The 20,617-nt window shown below is 33.9% G+C and overlaps 1 protein-coding gene across 1 annotated transcript; it reads left to right on the top strand.

Moving 5' to 3' along the window:
* The first annotated feature begins 14,793 nt into the window (after nucleotides 1-14,793).
* Nucleotides 14,794-20,267, top strand: LOC133193274 (IgGFc-binding protein-like). Its single transcript, XM_061329232.1, has 4 exons — nucleotides 14,794-14,880; nucleotides 18,217-18,361; nucleotides 18,553-18,615; nucleotides 18,976-20,267. The coding sequence occupies exons 1-4, from the start codon at nucleotides 14,794-14,796 to the stop codon at nucleotides 20,265-20,267; spliced, it is 1,587 nt and encodes a 528-aa protein (XP_061185216.1).
* The last annotated feature ends 350 nt before the right edge of the window (nucleotides 20,268-20,617 follow it).

The raw sequence follows: 20,617 nt of genomic DNA, 5'->3' as shown, positions 1-20,617 counted from the left end.
AGTCTTTAAACTAACTTGTTAAGTTTGAAGTTGTTTCAGTATCATTTACGCAAATACTTATTCAATTCATAATTTTTCTTGCTATTTCTAACATCTTTGTCAATGCGTATAAACTCGGGAACTGAGAACAGCTTCACCAAATGCCTTAAAATTTTCGCTCCCTAAAATCAGTTTGTTTGAATACTTGTTTTAAAATTATTTTTATCCATAAATACATAATATATATTAATTTAAAAAAATCACATATTTTTCTTTCGTGTTTGGAGAGCCACGTTCCACTGCCGAATTCATAGGAAATGTGATTAGAGTCATTTTCTTCTGGAATATCTCTAAGTCTCTTAATTGTTCTTTGGGTAGAGAAATGTTTAAAAATATATAGGTATAGATTATATTGCCAATCTTTGAATTAATTCATGAATAATTTGAATTAATTCTTGGTTAAGTACCATTATTTTTTCCTTTCTTTTAAAATACTGCAGAAGTAAGAATTTATTAAAAATAATGCAGAAGTAAGAATTTATTTAAAATAATGCAGAAGTAAGAACTAATCAAAATATAGTCGGTCTTCAATGTTTGTTATTTCAAAATCAATTTTCAGAAGAACAGCCGATCAGATTAAACAGGGTATCCGACCAGATTTATACACATTGAGAAGCGGAATAAAATAATCAGTGTACAGTATATCGATTAGTTAGACAATAGACCTTAATTAGGTGTCCCCACCAGTCCCCGGTCAATTAACAGGAAACTATACACGGGAATGTACAGTGACAGATTTTGATGATCTATTTTTTTTTTACAAAACTTAAAATTTACGCAAGCATATAACAAATTAGAAATTATAATTGTACACAAAAAGACAATTATTTTGATACCCATAATGATATAAAAAGAATTAAAACTGAAGATGATATGTTACAAAAATATTTTATAACTTATTTAATTGTTACGCAAAGATTGTCAAAAAGAGTAAATATCCGCAGCATATTTATAAGAACTATAATCTGTTTTTTTCCCAATCGTTCTCTTTCGATGATATATTCCTTTTTAATAAAAAAAAATTTGTTATATCTGTTGAATTTCAGTCTTTTCATGCTTATAAATCTGCGAATAACAGAACGAGGAATTCAGTTACTTAAAATCAAAAAGTTGTTCCACACCATCACACCGAACTCCGGTCCACGGTTAAGAAATATTAACGTAATATAAAACTTTATCAAAATTTCTTTTTTAAAATATATACATATAAATAAATATAATTATTCGTATTATTGATTAATAAATATAGACATCAGAAAAAAAAAATACATATACAGGTACCTGTAACCATTCCAAACAAGTTTTGTTAAAAATAAAGGTTTTATATTTCATTTCAATTTCGACAGCCTTGATAGCTCAGTTGTTAAAGCGTTCGCCCTCCAATCTTAAGGTCGTGGTATCGAATCCTGTTGGGAACGCTTTTTTTTCATTTATTTATTATTTTTTAATTTTCTTTCCTTTACATTATTTTCGCTGAATTAACAAATGTATAAACTCGATATTTGTAATTTTTGTGAAGAAATCATTATAAAAATAATATTTAACCCGTAAAAGCAGTTTTATCGACTGCGTAGTGGTGACTTAATGGTGGCTTAAAGGTGGTTTAATGGTAGCTTAATGGAGTTTGGACATTAAGCACCTATAAGTCTGGCTTAATGGTGGCTTAATGGTGACTGAATGATTGTCTAGAAGCTACCATTAAGCACCTATAAGCCACCATTAAGCCACCATTAAGCTACCTTTAAGCATCCATTAAGGACTTTGAGATGGCTTAATGGTAACTTAATGGTGGTGTATTTATTACTTAAATGTAGCTTAAAGGTGCTTAATGGTGACTTAAAGACAACAATTAAACCATCATTAAGGACCTATAAGCCACCATTAAGCCAAACTTAAAGGAAGTGTTTCATCTTGTGATGGCTGCTGAGATACCCTCTGTAGGAGCAGGGACTTTCCCGTTATCTACTATGGATCCAGTGGGACTGAAAATTTGCTGACCTATGGGTCTGAAAGTGACTTCCCCAGATTCTTTTAAATCTGACATTTTTTGTGTTTAATATTTTATTGTACGATATTAATTTTGAAATGCTTGTAAAATTTTGAATTAAATAAAGCTAACCGGAAATGTGGAAAATTCTTCCCTAACAGGGGACTGATCCCACTTCTGACACCAGTGTTGCGCCTCCCACCTCGGGAGAGAGTAGGGCAACTTTGTGGGCTTTCCACTCCCGTACGTCAACTTTATTTAGAATAAATAATTAAGTCAGGATAAAAGTTCAACAAATAAAATTTATTTACACTATGTACAATTTGATATGACTTTTTGTAATAACAAAATCACAATATCTGACACCAAAAAGTAATGTCACTCCCACAACCCGTATGGATAATCTAAATCTCCCAAAATAATTATAACAAGATGTGTTTGTGAAACACTATGCCCCCGTATGGCAGCTTATGTCGAAGGTTAAAGTTTCTCAAATGCAAGTCAAAATACAGGCCAAAAGATAAAAAATGTTGATACCCAAAGAAAGATCTTGTCTCGAGGAAAACACCTGTGGAATTTGAAAGACCTAGATACAACTGTTCAAAAGTTATGGTGAAGGTTAAAGTTTTTTAAATAAAAGTCAAGGTCAAGGTCAAAGTGGTTGGTATCCAAAGGAAGATCTCGTCACAAGGATTACATATGTGAAGTATGAAAGCCCTAGCACCAACCATTCAAAAGTTATGGCCAAGGTTAAAGTTTTTCAAAAGTAGGTCAAACTCCTAGTTCAAAGTCAAAGGGTCAAAGTGGTTGGTATCCAAAGGAAGGTCTTGTCACAAGGATTACATATGTGAAGTATGAAAGCCCTAGCATCAACCATTCAAAAGTTATGGCCAAGGTTAAAGTTTTTCAAAAGTAGGTCAAACTCCTAGGTCAAGGTCAAAAGGTCAAAGTCGTTGGTATTCAAAGGAAGGTCTTGTCACAAGCATTACATATGTGAAGTATAAAAAGCCCTAGCTCCAACCATTCAAAAGTTATGGCCAAGGTTAAAGTTTTTCAAAAGTAGGTCAAAGTCCTAGGTCAAGGTCAAAAGGGTCAAAGTGGTTGATATCCAGAGGAAGGTCTTGTCACAAGAAATACACATGTGAAGGTTGAAACCCTAAGCACCAACTGTTCAAAAGTTATGGCCAAGGTTAAAGTTTTTCAAAAGTAGGTCAAAGTCCAAGTTCAAGGTCAAAGTGGTTGGTATCCAAAAGAAGGCCTTGTCACAAAGAATACACATGTGAAGTTTGAAACCCCAAGCTCCAACTGTTCAGAAGTTATGGCCAAGGTTAAAGTCTCATAAAATTTTGCAAAAGTGGGTCAAACTCCAAGGTCAAGGTCAAAAGGTCAAATATGATGGTACCCAAAGAAAGGTCTTGTCACAAGGAATACACATGTGAAATATGAAAGTCATAGCTCCAACCAATCAAAAGTTATGGGCAAGGTTAAAGTTGACAACAGACAGACAGACAAACAAACAGACAGACAGGACAAAAACAATATACCCCCGGGATCTTTCGATCCGGGGGCATAAAAATTAGCTACTTGTACTAAAATATACTTTCCTTAATTTAATATACTTTATTTGTACCTAACCTATAAGTCCTATATAGTTTTATTAATAAATTGTAACTCCCATAAATTCTCCCATACGTTTTCCCGTCGATGGGTGTCCCAACTCTACTTATGGGCCTCCCACATGGATATCTCAGTGCCCATATATCTTAATATAACTTAACTAAGTGTAAAATAATAACCCATCTGCTTTGTGCAGCCATCCCTAGTACTAGGGTGTGTATGGGAGATGCTCTCGGCTTCTGACTCCGAATTTCTCTCCCCTTTTCTCCTCCTAGCAGACGAATTTTAGTAGATGCTCTCGAGCGCTAGCAACTACGTTACTCTATATTTCTGAAATACGCATGCTCCACTTCACGGTCGGGGATTCTGGGAAAACTACTGTAGATAGACTGTACGATAATAATTTCGTTTTGTCATATAAAAATAGAAATGATCCGAATTTACACTTGCCTTCCCTGTCTGATATGTGCGATATACATTTCGTAGGTTAGAGACAGTCAATACCAGTCTAGATCCGGATTCTGATTTTTTTGTAATTTATTGTCTTACCTACACATAAAAAGTACAAGAAAAAAATTGGCCATATAATGCCAAGATTCTAGACATCTAGCTTTCCTTACAGTTTTACCACCTTAGTGGATAATTCCAGCAAGCTCGGAAAAAACAACAACGACAAAAATCTTTTTCAGAGTATGTCGGAAAGACATGTCAATTTAGTGTTTATCGTCTGAAAATACATACATGTATGATCTGAAGTTTCGTGTTTTGTTGTCTAACCTGCACGTAAATGAACAAAAAGTAACAGTAACTCAGGTCTTATAAAACCAAGACTGTTGTTTCTAAAGTTATAATGAATACATAGCTTTTCTAATTTACCTTCATGGATTTTTCCGGCAAGCTCGGAAAACCGCGGCAACCTCGGATATGTGTTCCGAGGTTGCCGGAAAGGCCCGAAGGTGCTCATTGGTTCTACTGACCTTTTATTTTCCACCTCGAAATTGAAATTACAGTAAAATACAGAATGCTTAAAGCACAGTTAGGAGTTATGCCACTGCCGACGTGAAGCATACTCTTAGATTTACCATTCTGAATTGTGACATCCCCCCTCCCCCAAACTCAACCCCCAGTGCACCAATCTGCCTTCCTATTAAATAATTAATCGATTCAGCAAATTTAACAAATGGTTCAGATATCTTCTTCTGTATTTTATTATGCTACAGCGCTAGCTCACCAATCTTTTTAAAAGATAAGCTTCTATACTCTTACCGTACCCACTGGTTACTTTAATTAACCAATCGCTGACCCGAAACGACCCTACGCCACTTCCGGAATAAACAAATCAGGGAAAGTGCACGCAGTGAAGTTTTCTAATAGAGAATCATTAATAACCATACAAAAAGTGATTTATCTTCCAAAATGTGATAAGTACAAGTAGCTATTACTTTATTAAGTTGATATAAACAATGACAATGAAGTAGTCAAAGATGAAACGTGATAAATGACATCAAACATGCTATCGAGATCGAGACCGGGTCGAAATACAGTGAACCCGACTTCAAAACAATAATATACAATTGACAGCATATAATCAATATCTTTTACAACTATTTACCGATTATTTAATCACAATCATAGCATGTGTTATGTTACTATACATAGTAATCTGACGAAAACAACGATTGGATAGTACAATATGTGTACGCTGCGTGTGATCAACTGGTATAAATACAAAACGTGAAGAAATGAATTTCGTAACACCGTCTTAAAGAAATTTCACAGAAATTTCTATTTTTAGTAGCCATGGCAACACCGTTCGTCGAAATCAAAAACCGATGCACTAAAATATTTATCTTAGTGTAGTCTACTTATGTGTCAAGTTATATTGAAATCAGACAAAAACTATAGGAGAAGAAGCGTTTTAAAGGAATTTCACAGAAATTTCTATTTTTAGTAACCATGGCAACACCGTTCATCAAAATCAAGAACAGATGCACTAAATTATGTATCTTTGTGACGTCTACTTGTGTGCCAAGTTATACTGAAATCAGACTTAAACTGTAGATGAAGTAGAGTTTTAACAAAATTTCAGATATTTTTATTTTAGTAACCATGGCACCACCCTTCATTGAAAGCAAAAACCAATGCACTAAATTATGCTTATGCATCTTACTTGTGTGCCACGTTATAATAAATCAGACCAAAACTGTAGGAGGAGTAGCGTTTTAACAGAATTTCACATATTTTTATTTTTAGTTACCATGGCAGCACCGTTCATTGAAATCAAAAACCAATGCACTAAATTATGCGTCTTAGTGTAGTCTACTTGTGTGCCAAGTTATAATAAAATATGAACCAAAACTGAAGAAGTAGCGTTTTAAAGAAATCTCAGAAATTTCTATTTTTAGTAACCTTGGCAACACCGTTCATCAAAATCAAAAAACGATACTCTAAAATATGTATTTTAGTGTAGTCTATTTGTGTGCAAAGTTATATTGAAATCAGACCAAAACTGTAGGAGGAGTAGTGTTTTGAAAAATTGTTTACAGACAGACAGACTGACGGACGGACGACGGACACCTTACTATCGCATAAGCTCTTCTGGTTTCTGACCAGTAGAGTTAAAAATTGTTAAATTTTTATTGAATTTATTGAATTGTACAGATTACTAGATAGACATCCAGTCAGCGATCAAGAGAACAAAATACCGGAAGTCTTAAATAATGGTCATTTGTCCGTCAAACCAGCTAATCAAAGCAAGATTCTCGACATTCATACATGGTTAAACGCATTTTTTAGTTTCATGAATATATACTTTTCTTGGTGGAGATTCGGCTCGGCTAGATATTTGGTCTGACGCCCGCCGAAACTCGGGACAGTCCTTCATAATTTACGTCTGGAAATTCAGCCCCAACTTCGACCGGCTGTATCAAGACTTATTCACCTAGGCGACACTGTCGCTCGCTTCAATTAAATCAGAGAGTTATTTTAAGAACTGAATGACTTAAAATTAAATGAATTATGACTATTATATATAAATTCTTCAAGTGCTTCTAGACAACTTACACCCCAGCAAATAGCTTGTTTCGATTTCAATAAGAAAGGTTTTTGTGTTCGTCCTTATTGTCAATATAGTCACTGTTCTTTAAAGTGTTCTGATGAGCACCCCGCAACAAAGTGTCAGGAAACATACCAAAATTTAAATAAATCTCTTGTGTCTATCAAAGACAAGACCTCTCCTCGTCTTTTTTTCGTCGCTTTTGACAAAAAAACAAACACAGTCATTAAGTGCCAGCACCTACTGGGAAACGTGACTTCGGATTATACGGTTTTATCTAAGGGCCGGTCTCCATGTCCCGCAGTTGGACTCGAACCCGCCAAGAAACGATCAGTATTTTACTCCGCGACTCTAACAATTGCAAATGACAAATGAGAGCGTTTTTATAGATTTTAATTCCATATTTTTCAAATCAGGAACTTTCATTTTTATGACAAAAAATGGGTTTACATTTACATGCATTTGCCTGTACATATTTATTAGTCAGAAAGAAAATTATGACAAAGGTGAGCCTTGTGCCCATGTGTCCTTTTCCAGTACTACTTAGAAGAATGATGTGTGTTTATCTTGACTCAGTGCTATAGACCATCATTCCAACAGTTAGCGACAAAAAGCAGTAATTTTCCACTGATAATAAATAACCGAACGAAAGAAATAGTTCATCGCTTTAAGTTTAATGCCATAGGCTTTAAGTTACGTCTAGTGACCCACTATTTATAACCTTCCCAAAGATTTTTATCTTCCCTGAGATGTTTATAAAGCATTGCACAATTTCCATAAAATCAGTCTCCAAAGGAATTTTTAATTTGCCTTTAAAAATATTTTCCTTTGCTCTCCACGGACTCTACACTTAACATTTGGTAGGTAAGTAGGGAAAATGTTTTTTTCCCTCCCCAGTGGAATTGTTTTTTAAAATTATCGTCCGCATAAGTTGTACATTATATTTGTGGTTTTGTCAGAACCTGAGTCACTCAGTTGACCTATTATCTGTTTTTGTCTGTCGGCGTGCACTGTGCATTAACGTCTGAACACTTCCAGCTTCTTCTCTAGAACTGCTGAACCAATATCAACCAGTTTTACAAATCTATGAATAAATGGGAACGTGATTTATGAATTTCATGGTCTTTGCCCTTCTGGGGCCTGAGGGTTGGGACCGGAAACCATAAATTTAATGCAATTTTCAAAAATTTTCTCTACTCCTGGACAGCAAGCAATCATTTTTGTAATAATCATCGAGCCCTCTTCTAAAATGGCCCAAGTACAGGGTTTCTGGAGTTAGGGTGGCTGCTATTCATCATACATTGAAAATACATTCATTCTTTAATAGGCTTTCCCTATATTTCCAAATTAAGTGCATGGTTAGGATAGGTAAGAGTGCTTCTTTCAGAACTGTTAGATTATGTCCGTTGGATAAGGGTTCTCGTATTTGAGCGGAGATCCATTCATGATATAATGAAAAGGCAATTTATAAACATATTCTTTTCTGCTGCTGGTACCTAAAAGTGTGAATCTTATGGCCTCTCAGTCAGGGGTCTTGCGCGGGGCTTTATTGATTTTATATAGTGAAATGCATTATTTCTTTGCAAATCGTCTCTGCTCCTAAGTGTTAAGAAAACAAACTACGTGCATGTTTTTGATGAGTCAGGGAGCCTCTTTCAGAACTGTGAATTTCATAACCTCTAAGACAAGGGCTCTGGCTTAAGGGCGGGGGACTAATAAACATATGAGAAAATACATAAATTCTTTCAAAAAATTATTAGTCAGGATGCCTCTTTCAGAATTGTGAATTTCATAATATGTGAGTCGGAGCGAGACTCTACTGAACATATAGTGAAAATAAACAAATTCTTTAAAAATATATGAGTCTGGGTGCCTCTTCCAATACAATAAATTCCTGGCTCTCCCTGATTATGCCGCAGACACACAACTCTGCATGCTAATACTCGATCCCCGACTACATTTTATTCCCGTCCAATTAATTATTAATGACAATTTGGCCATTAAAGTAAAGAAGTGTTCATTAGTGATTGATTTATAGTTTCAAAGGCGGTGTCAAAAATGAATTGCTCTTATTTACAACTCTTTTCATATAGGGAGAGAGCAGAAAATATAATCCATTGAAATCAGGATTTAAAACATCCAGATTTTTAAATCTAAACTTTTTAATTAATAAATTTTACAAATAAACTCCGAAACGGGTGCACCAGAGTTCTTACTAACTCCTCTATGAATACACTAGATACAAGATGACGTCACTAAACTATATTCAGATATCTCTCGTATAGTGAATATCGTACCATCTTCGCTAGCCAAAGGGCTTCTGATACGCTACTCTCCTCATAAGCCCTTGGTATACGGTGTTAAAAAAAGTTGGGATTTTTTTCTCAAGTTGTGATTGGAGTTGATCGACATCGTTCGACCAATCAGCAATTCTTTTTTGTAAATGACGATATTTGCGTTCGGGATATATCTTGACTCTTTAATATCGGTAATGTAAAACGCAAGTAAACAATGATCCGTAAGATAACATGCCATTCTATGAATAGCATTATGGTGTCATCCAATTTCTAAAGCAACATGCAAAATATGTGATTAAGAATCTATACTGAAGCTGTAGATTTGCATTTTTACATGTTTAAATAACAAATTAACATAACTCAATACCTTCTTGTTAATTATTCTTTAAAAACAATTTTTTTTTCTTTTTATTTCTGTCGATGACGCAATCTGTGCGTACCTGGAAAGAATCATGATCACGTGACAAAAACAATCCCGTCTTTTGTCAGCACCGTATGCCAAGGGTTTATGAGGAGAGTAACGTATCAGAAACCCTTGGCTAGCGAAGATGATATCGTACATTTAATTAAAAGTCTACTTTCATTTTCTATAAACAGCCATGAAATAGCAAAAACATGAGTACGGTGGCGGTTCCAGTTGGCGGATCTAAGTTACTGGCAATTTCTAATGAAACTGACAACAAGCAATCGCTTATTTATTTCATAAAAAAAATCATCACTGAATTTTTCAATCAAAACTTTTTTTTAAAATGATATAAAAGAAATAAGTTACGACAACCGATTAAAAAGGAAAATATGCAAATTATTTTCGTCATTCACCGATCTTTATATTGACAGAAACTTCTAGAACATCATATAGCATCGAGCCCGATGTTAAAAAGAAAAACGAGGCGATATAGCCGTAGGAACATAAAAAAAAGCTTTTGTGTGAATGGTCATTGAAATAATGGTAAATTATTGATAACACTATAAGTTGTGAATATATTTACATACCGAAAGACTAATAGAAGGTTTTCCTAATAAATGTAAAATTTGCATATTCCTCACTGAGAGCAATTTATCATTAAATGTGCATATTTGCTGCTTTGTTCCTCGACAGAAATGAAATAAGAGCACCTGAAGTACAGTATCTATAACATAGTATATCAGCTTTCACAATAAACGTCAATTAATGAAATTGTTATTTTCAGTTTTTTTTACAGGGGGAGGGGGGGGGGGATGTACATCAACTTCTCCAAAGCTAAATGCGGGATTTTCTTCCTTCAATAAGCCTGTAGGCTGTCAGTAGAAACTTACTACAATATATATTATTGGAATTTTTCTGTTGGTAGTGGTACAAATTCCATTCCCCGTGCTTGCTTGTATGTAAAATTAAACAGTTTAGATTGATAAAGTACATTTTTTTTATTTGAAATCTCATTTTGAAATAAATTGGTTTTAAAACTAAAAGTCTTTGATGGGACTGTAGCTCAACTGGTTTGTACTTATAACAAAGGAAGAAAAAAGTAGCACTTGGATTTGAAGCTTTGCAAGAGCAATAAATAGAAAAATGATTCTTTGTTAAGTCTTTTTAGGGCAAGAATAATTGTACCTAGACTAAAACTGTATGTGAAGCCTTTTGAAAGAATTTTGCATATTTTTTTTATTTTTAGTTACAATGGCAACAACGCTCATCAAATTAAAAAAAAACGATAAAGACAGTTATGTATCTCAGTGTAGTTTACTTGTGTGCAAAGTTATATTGAAATCAGACTTAAACTGTAGGAGACTAGGAATAGTAGCATTCTGAAAGTTTTTCACAGATTTCTATTTTAAGTATGTCTGGCAACACCGTTCATCGAGATCAATAAAAACGATACAAAGAATTATGTATCTAAGTGTAGTCTAGTGCTAAGTCGTATTGTAATCAGACCAAAACTGTAGAAGTAGCATTTTTAAAAATAAAATGCTTACAGACAGACAGCTTGACCGACACACCTTCTCACAAGCTTTTCTGGTTTCTGACAATTAGAGCTTATGACCATTTTTGCTGTTTTTTGTCTGTAAACACATGTTCTCTCCCCTTAAAAACCCAAAAGATTTGGTATGAATTTCTGAAATAAAAAAATCAAGGGGGGGGGGGTGTCTGGTGTAAGAGTTGGTTTTATGATAATAACGCCAAAATACATTATATATTTTTTATCATATCTCTCATTGTATATTAAGCACACTTTCTCTCTCTCTATATATATATATTATAGTTATATATCAGTATTAAGCAGGAAAACTGATGAACTAAGTAAATAATTATAAAGTGCAAGGGTGCTCCTATCATAAATAAGAAATTCCTCGATCAGGGGTTCTGGTGTTTGGGCGGAACTCTATTTATTACATAGTGAAGATGCATTTTTATCCTCTAATCAGGGTTGCATTGAACTCGGATCTCTAAGGTCCTAGGGTGTCTTGTTCATTTCAATTTCCCAAGATCTATGATTTTATTAAAAAAAGTTTTAAAAGAAGTATATTTTTAACATGGGGTGTTAAGATTTGAATGCAAATAGTTACGATTTAATAATGAATAAAAATTGAAAAATTTGGTAGACTATTTAATTTTGTTCTGAATATTCTACAGATGCATTTTACATTTCACATATATTGTGACGCCCATCACAGCGCCGTGCGGCTCATCGGCATCATCACGAGACAAAGATCTCGGGAAAGTTTACGTCATTTCGTCCGAGATCACTGAAACATAAGATATTGCACTAGTCTTCATGGTTAGATGACAATACATTCTATCTGTAATCTCGGGATTTCTTATCGGAAAATCAATTTCTTTAGATTATCAAATGCACTGGAAATTAAACTTGTGCAATTTCTGTTGATCTAGCTTTATGTGAATTAGCTGATCTGGTAATATCTTTAAAATGAAAATATGTACACCTTTCTACTTTGAAATAAGAATGTATTATGAAAAATTCCTGAGTATTGTAGAAAAAAAATTGGTATACTTTAAATTTTGCCATCCGATTTGATGCTTTGCATCAGTCTCTTTTTTTTAAAATGTAAATCTTGATATTTTTGGCGACACACCAATCTGAAACTTGTCACAAAAATTTTAACTCCAAGTAAATATTTACATTTCACATATAGTGAAAACAATCAAGGATGGCGTGATAAAAAAGCTAGTTAATGTAATTTGTTGTAAGCGTGCATTCAAATTTCATTTTACAGGCTATTGCTTATGAATGATTTTGTAACCCAATATTTCCAGTGCTCATGATCTGACTGTTAAGGTACCTTAAGGATCTCGGGGAAAGTTTCTGAACATATTGGAACAGATAATACAAGAGTTGCCCCTAATATAATGTTTCTAGCCAAAGTAATTAGATATTTTTAAGTATTAAAATAATATAAGTAAAACTGTATGTAATGAACCTGCTGATGATGTGGTGCATTATAGTTGCAGGCAGATCTGTTGTCCAAAATGTCCAAGGAAGTACATATGCAGGACATACAACTGAGTGAGGTAAAAACGTTACATTGAATTTTTGTATCTTTTGTTAATACTCAAATTATTATTATTTTTTTATTATCATTATATATATATATAGAGAGAGAGAGAATGTTATAGGTCACATTCTCCAGCAACCCAGATAGCAAGACATTGTTGGGCCAACGTTGGCCCAATTTTTTTTCCAACGTTGGCCCACTGTTGGTAGTCCTACGTTGGCCCACGGTCATTTTGCTCATCGGCCCAACGTTGGTCCAACATGATGGCATATTGTTGGCCCAACGTAGGTATAATTGTAAGCCAACTAACAGCCAACCTTAACAACTGGTTGGTTAGGTTGGCCCAATGTTGGGCCTTTGTTGAAATGTCAGATGGCATATTGTTGGGCCAACGTAGTTATTATAGTAAGCCAACTAACAGCCAACATAGAAACAAAATTTGCAATCGGTTAGTTAGGTTGGCCAAACGTTGACCCTTCATTGAATGATTGGTCCGATATTTACGGTTTATTGGCCTTAAACTTATTTCTGTTGGGCAATTGTTGGATGAAACTTACATCTGTTTAAATAAATTGAATGAATACTTCTTGAAAATACATTTATAAATAATTCTTTATATAGACCTTTCTCATGATTGTTTTTAAAAATAATACACACTTCAACCTGCATTCATAATGCATACATGTTCAAAGAAAACATTACAAGTGATTCACTGTAAAATTATTTTAAAGATATATATCAATTCAATCAGAATTTACAAAATTACTTTTAAAATAGATAATGGTGGAAATGTATGAAGAAATATTAATTTAAAGTTCTTAATCCTGGCTCACTTCCTCTATCCCTGTCCTTTTGTTTTGTTTCCCGCTCTTTCTTTTTCCTCCCCCAGGCCTCCATCTTGATCTTAGGCATACGTACTTCATACAGTCCTTTATGTTTTCACTTTCATTGTCAGTTACCGCTACAACATTTGTTTTCCTTACAGTCTCTGATTGAAAATACAAATAATTTGGTGTTGGAAACAAAGCAAATACTGGTGCAGACTCCAATTTATAAATCATGTAAGTAAGTCTTTTAAAGACAACGATGTAAAATACTACTAGTACATGATGATGTATAAGCCTTAGTATCCTTGTTAAAATCATAATCGTGTATGCAATGGACAATAGATGGAGACAAGTTGAAAGATGTTTTTTACCTTACTTATTATTGTATTTCTTAATGAGCACTAGAAGTTATTGTAAATAAAAGTATAAAGTACATGTACATGATGTATGTGTAAACTGTATACACATATATAATTCATATTTACATTAACTTACATAGTGCTTGTGAGCATAAACAAGAAAAGGATAAATTCCGAACAATTTTAACAGTAAACTTAAATTAATAAGAATAATTATACTTACATCGCTTTTAAGATGCAGCTGTAACAACAGTATAATCCATAGTTTTAAATCTCCCTTCTTACTTGCTCTGCATTTTGAGTCTATCACCCACCTGTGAGCAATTGAATCTGACAGCTCACTCAACAGTTTGGTGTTTTAATCGCCGCGACTCTCCAAGCTTTAGCGAACGCCTAACTTTTGTTTCAATTTAATTATAAAGCTGTGTTATCTTGATTTATGTATATGTAGGCTTCATTCACATCCTGTTCTTGGGAACTTTTTAAATGTTATTCAGTCTTCTCTTATTCTCATGAATACAACGCTCATGAAATAATTCATAATTATTAGAGCTAAGGATTTTAAAACTAATAAACAATGCACCCACTTTAAAAAAAAACAGAACAAAAAACTTTTTGGTGCTGTGATCACTTTAGTTCAAAGATAAGAATGGTGAAAATATCAGATCTAAACAGATGCAGTCATCCAATTAAAAGCAAAGACAACGAATGTCCTCTATTATTTCAGAATGTGCATCTAAATTAATGTTTTGCAATCAAATAAGCTTGCAACACAACAGTTCAATGGGACAACATTGGGAACATAACGATTTAAGAACTTGGAACCAACGTTGGCCCAACGTAACGCTCATCAGCTTACATGGACAACATTATTTAGTTGGCAGTACAATAATTGGGCCAACATTGGCCCAATATAAATATCCCATCTTGAAACACTTATACATGCTAACATCGGGCCAACGCTGGGCTGACGTACTACTACCAACTTGATTAGACATTTTCAGTAAGGGTGTATTACAAACGTTGGGCCAACATTAGAATCCTAACTCCCTTTGAAAGTCGAGCGAATATAAAAGTTGGTTACGTTGGACCAACGTTGTACCAACATAGGAATCCCAACATGATCAAGAAGGTTGACATGGTTACACTGGTCCAACGTTGGCCCAACGTTGTCCACCCAACGCCAACCATACAACCATTTACCAATGTAGGCCCAACGTAGTCATGCTATCTGGGAATGAATATTTTAAAAATCGACAACACTATCTGTAAAAGCAAACAGTTTTATTTTAAATTCTTTAGACAATGTACCTTTAAACATTTGATGTTAAAATGTTGTGATGATACATGCATGTTATCAAAGCATTTAAATTGAGTTGCATATCATTCAGTCGGAGAAAAAAAAATGTATGATTATTTTTCTGTATGGAAAATTTTAATGTCATGGATCTTATGCAGTTAAAAATCCCGGTTATTGACCGTTCCATCCTAAAAATTTAGCGCGACCTCCCGTTTTGAAAGAAATCTTGTTTAACATAATTTGCTAACATATTTTGCATTCTGTAACCCACCTTGTGAAAAGGTCGATCATAATTGACTTATTTATGTCCTTTAAACTGAACCTGTTTATACATTACAGCTCGCACGATGTGTCTGATGGTCCACTGCTCGCACTAAACTTTGTATAGAGGTGCCACAGTTGGAATGCAGATTGTATTGCAAATGGGCACAAGTACATTGTATGAATTCATATTGTAAATGAACACTAGTAAATGTTTAGACCTGATCGGAGAGAAAAATACTACTATAGAAAATCAAAATTTTGACTATTGTAATATCTCAAAGTATCAGTTTTAACTATGAATAAAAATGAATTTTAAAATTTTCAATTCTTCCAATTATCAAATATGATCTTTTTAAACATTTAAAGTAAATTATTACCTGAATGTTCAAATATTATAAGATACTGTAAAAAAAATCTAAATTAAAATCTTGGTAGCAAACCTAGGTTTTGTAGAAAAGTTTAGAATTAAAGTATTCCGGTAAATCGAAATATTAAAGAATAGGCCTATCAAAGTATTTTTCTAACAATATATAATTTGCAATAGTGATTAAAAGTTAAGTATTTTAAAGTTTGTCAGGGAAAAAAAGAACTTTTTAAAATCATTGTTATTATTTGCAGACTTACAGGAATAAGGAATGCTCTCAAAAGTGCATTGTAATGCAAAATTAAACGACTCCACCACTTTTTGATGTAGTTAAATATTACAGGCAATTTATCCCTTTATCCCTCTACGACAAATTCTAGGTGAACTCTTCAGTCTTCCTTTTATTGTTGAACCTAGACACCTTCTCCCATTCCCCTTTAACTAGGTCGACACATGGTTTTTGAACCTTCATCTAGAATTTGCATGGAATATATTTTTTACATGAATAAAGACATCTGTTGTTTAGTGACTGATGAAATTTTAGCGGCATGCTAGGGTTACTTTAAATTGGAGATTAATTGTCAATAAAAATCAGAATGTATAGATAATTCACAAGTGTTAAATTATCCAGTCTGTAGGGTAAATCGGTGCATTTTAGACCACTTTTGCTGATGTATGGATTTAAAAATCCTATCACATGACTGTGTTTTAAACGTACTGGTATGAAATAGATTCAGTGTAGATAAGATTGGTTATTTGTCTTTGTATTTACTGCTAACGTTATAACTGCATACAGAAAATAATAAACTGGTATAGAAATTAGTAAAAATGTTGCATGGGTTAATTTCGACCGCACTAGGGGTTATTTCGACCCCTACATCAAAAAGAAGGATAACTCTTGCAATGAAAAGAAACTCTGCATGTCGCCTTTTCCCGAAATGTATGACTCGAGAAATAAATTGTCTTTTTTATATCATACATGCATCTCTTTAAAGAAAAGTTATAGTGGATAATTATACATGCAAGCAGGTTTCAGGGTTCAAAATTCACAATATACAACTCGCAAAACGCGAGTTAGAATTCCCAAATTGCGAGTTAAAAATTAAGTAACTCCCAAAAACTTGCGAGTTGATTTTTTTTGCATTGAAACTGTAGCAAAATTATATAGTATGACAGAACACAATGCTTTTGATTTAAATCAGTAATTTAAATAAAAGTCACACTGTAGTTGTATTTTGTATATTGTACAGTAGTTACTTTTTCCTTAAGTTACATGTATTTAATTTACATAAATTTAACTTTATATGAAAATTGCGAGTAGTCTAATAAAATTGCGAGTTCACTTTCTTGGTACTCGCAATTATTTGCGAGTTGTAATTTTAGGGAGTTTCTAACCCTGCAGTTTGTAGATTCAGTAAAAAGCTTGGGAGAGTAAAAGTTTTTTCAATAACAAAATATAAACTGCTGTCTACGGCACTGATCTTGCTGTATCTTAATTCACCAACTTAATATATACTTTGTGTCAAATAATTACGCAAATAGAAAAAAAAGATTCCACAAATGATTAATTTGTAATGATTTTTGAACTGCTCAACAACAAAATGGTTTTTATTTTGTATCGTTTTTCACATGACATCATTCATAGTGTTTATGTACTAGAAGCATAAGAGTTGTGAATATTGCTACATTGTATGTTCCGATCTTCACATATACAGTCCATTTGATATGTGTTGTATTACACATTATGTTTAAAATATACGTGTATTTTTAAGAGTTAGATCCACAGAAATTAGATTATGTCATATAAAAAGATTTTTACGCAAGCAGTTATTCACCCCCCCCCCCCATCTGGTCATAACAAATACACTAAAACAAACAACTCATTTATTACTTATTGTCATGATTTTTTTCAACATTGTCGCAGTTCGTTTGGGATACTGTTTCCAACAGTTTGCGAACTACTCACGGTTGCCTTGTGATAGGGCGTTCGCTTCGTGATCAGGAGGCCCGGGTTCGATTCTCGTGCCTCGTCAGAGCTATAACGAAACGCGAAACACCTATTACGTAGTGACTCTATTCGCCAAGCGCCCGGCACTAGAAGTGAAAGTCAGCGTCTTTTGGGTAAGACCTAAAAAACCGGGATAGGCGTTGCACGATAAAGAACCCTCGCTGCTCAATGGTCCTGAGTGCGGAGTTTAGGTCAAAATTTGAAGCCCTTCACCGGCATATGAGCGAGAAATTCTCGATTGGGACGTTAAACATACAATCAATCATTCTAATAGTTTGTGTTTCTTGACTGTGTGATACGATATGATAATAAGGCCTACTGATGGTTTGCAAGTTTTCGACAGCCCGATTGAAAGTCTTGTTCTCAAAAGCTTTCGTAATACTAAACAGCATTCTGAGAGTATTGCATAAGCAATACGTCAATGTATTTGTTCATCGTCACCAAAATAAGTGAATCATGTGCCTTTTATCCAGAATGTGGTCTTTTAATGGGACCCAAATATAACTCTGCAAATATAGACTTCCCAAATATAGGGGCGAAATGTATTCTTTTTACAAGTTAAAAATGGATATGAAAAGATTACTGCTTACTTACATTTCTGTTGCAGTCGAAAGGCAAACCTGGCGGAACTGTCAGACTTTTGACAAAGAAAAATGTTGTTCTTGGAGCTATTGTTGTACTTCTAATTGTCGGTATAATAGCAGCAGTTGTTTCTCTACTTACACTTGGACAGGATAGGGACAAGAAATTACGTACGTAGTATATATGTATAATCCCAGGTAAAAAAAAAATTAGTTATAAAAACAACAGTGTAGATTCTGAACTTCTCTAAGAGACGTTACTCAATGTTCCCCAATGCAAACAATTGGCATGAATTGCACCTTTATTTTAAGGAAAAGATATTTTATACACGTTCTTGCAATTTAAACTTTTTTTTTTACAGAGAACCAGGATTGCCCCAATGTGCTTTCTCCTGGAATGAGCTACCCTGCAGTAGGAAAAACAGGTAAGTTGGAGAAGTAAGAAAATTTAAAAAATAATAACTGTATTATCACTTATTTTTGTGGCGGCAAATTTTAATAGTTTGAAGGAAAAAAATCTAAGTTGGGGTTGACTTGATTTCTTGATTTTTAAATATTCATATTTCGCGGTGAAAATGAATTCGTGGGTCTCTTCATACCACGATAACAAAGAAATTTAAACCCCAATGAAAATTAATGTTTTCACAGTATATTTCCGTCACCAAGATTCACGGTACAATCTTGTTTGTATTTAAAAACACTTTTAAACTGCTTCACCTGTTAGTTACTTTCTGTTGAACACAATGTTTAAAAAACGTAATTTATGTGATATGTTTGCTTTACAGGAATTCAGGGTCGTCAATTCTTGGTTTGTTTTACTGAGAATCACCCAAATGCTAGAAACCAAAACAAGACAATATATATTTTATCAGATGAGGAATTTGAGTTTGTGTTGATTTCGAAGTTTTTAGATTCACCACAGTTGAATACGGAAGTAAAGACACAATCGATCAACTTTAATAAGGAGATAAACGTCATAAATACGATTGCACTGTCCAGTTTCCAAGTCGAACAAAAAGCACTACTGATCGAGACGACCGAGGACGTGTCCGTTATCATTATCGATAATTATATACATACGTCTGATAGCACTACAATTTTACCATTAAAGTCGTTATCGAATTCATACATCATTTCTACTGCAAAGGCAAAATCCACGATAGTAAAAAGTTCACAATTTGCGATAGCTTCCCCACAAAATGGTACTATAATTAGAATTAAATTTCATTTTGATCCTGATTCCCCAATAATAATTAACGATACAACATACCGAAATGGCAGTGAAATGACTCTTGTCTTGGATGAACTTCAAACCTATCAAATACAACACTGGGCTGATATGTCAGGAACAGTTATCAATGCAACTTCCCCTCTCGCAGTTTTCGCTGGAAGTAATTGCAAAATAATACCTTTTATAAACAGCACTGAAGCTCAAAGTTGCGGTAAGCTTGATGAGCAAATTCCGCCAATTGATAGACTGGATAAAATGTATATTGTTCCACCAAACTTTAACAGAAATGGAACATTCCTGAAAATCGTGTCTCCTTTCGAAAACCGCCTTACATATAAGATTGGAAATAAACAAACAGAAAAAACTCTTAATCCAAGTGGATACCTTGAAATCTATTTTTTGAATGATGAAGTTGTTGTAATAGATTCAGAAAAGTCAGTTTTGGTCACTAGTTTTGCTACTGGATCTTACGTCACAGGTGACCCTTATATGATAACTGTACCAGGGATAAGGCAGTATACAGATAAATATCTAGTGGAAATCCCTGAAAATTATAAGGAAAGTTACATCTGTTTAATGGTTGAGGAAAAATCTCTTCACAACCTGGTATTAAATGGAACAGAAATCATACAATTCTTAAATGACACGAAATTCAATGCCACCTTGACGATAAGGGACATCAACTTTGTCGTTCTAATTCTTCAAGTATCGGGAGGTATGTTAGATATTAAATCTTCCAATACTGCGGCTTTTGGCTTAGTCGTGTATGGTCATAGGCAGGAAGACGGACACGGGTTTGCAGGAAAAGCAGTGTTACCCGACATATGTGTTCACTCTTATGAATAGTAAAGGCGACTTTTGTGTCATTTTGATATCTAGCGGTTTCCAATATGCCATCATGAACAGGTTATTATTTCGGAACAAGAATCAACGTAGTCCTGCTTAAACAGCGATGAAAAATATACAACCATGGAGACTCTGTGCTCTGATATATCTTTTTTAAATCATACTATTCGAAATGAAAACGGTGTTTTCTATATGCATACAACAAAGAATGCAATAAGAGACTCGGTTGATCAAAAAAATACATTCAAGGTTGAATCGTCATATACATAGTTACGTAATTCATCTTAATCAATATAGTCACTAAACGAAAATTAGTAATTAAGACTTTAAAAAGATGGATATTTGTACAT

The sequence above is a fragment of the Saccostrea echinata genome, unplaced genomic scaffold (genome assembly GCF_033153115.1).
Source record: "Saccostrea echinata isolate AGI-Se365-2 ecotype Australia unplaced genomic scaffold, CSIRO_AGI_Sech_v1 ptg000027l, whole genome shotgun sequence".
In the NCBI taxonomy this organism is placed as follows: Eukaryota; Metazoa; Mollusca; class Bivalvia; order Ostreida; family Ostreidae; genus Saccostrea; species Saccostrea echinata.
The sequence above is the reverse complement of the archived record's forward strand: the minus strand, read 5'-3'. Positions and strand labels throughout refer to the sequence as shown.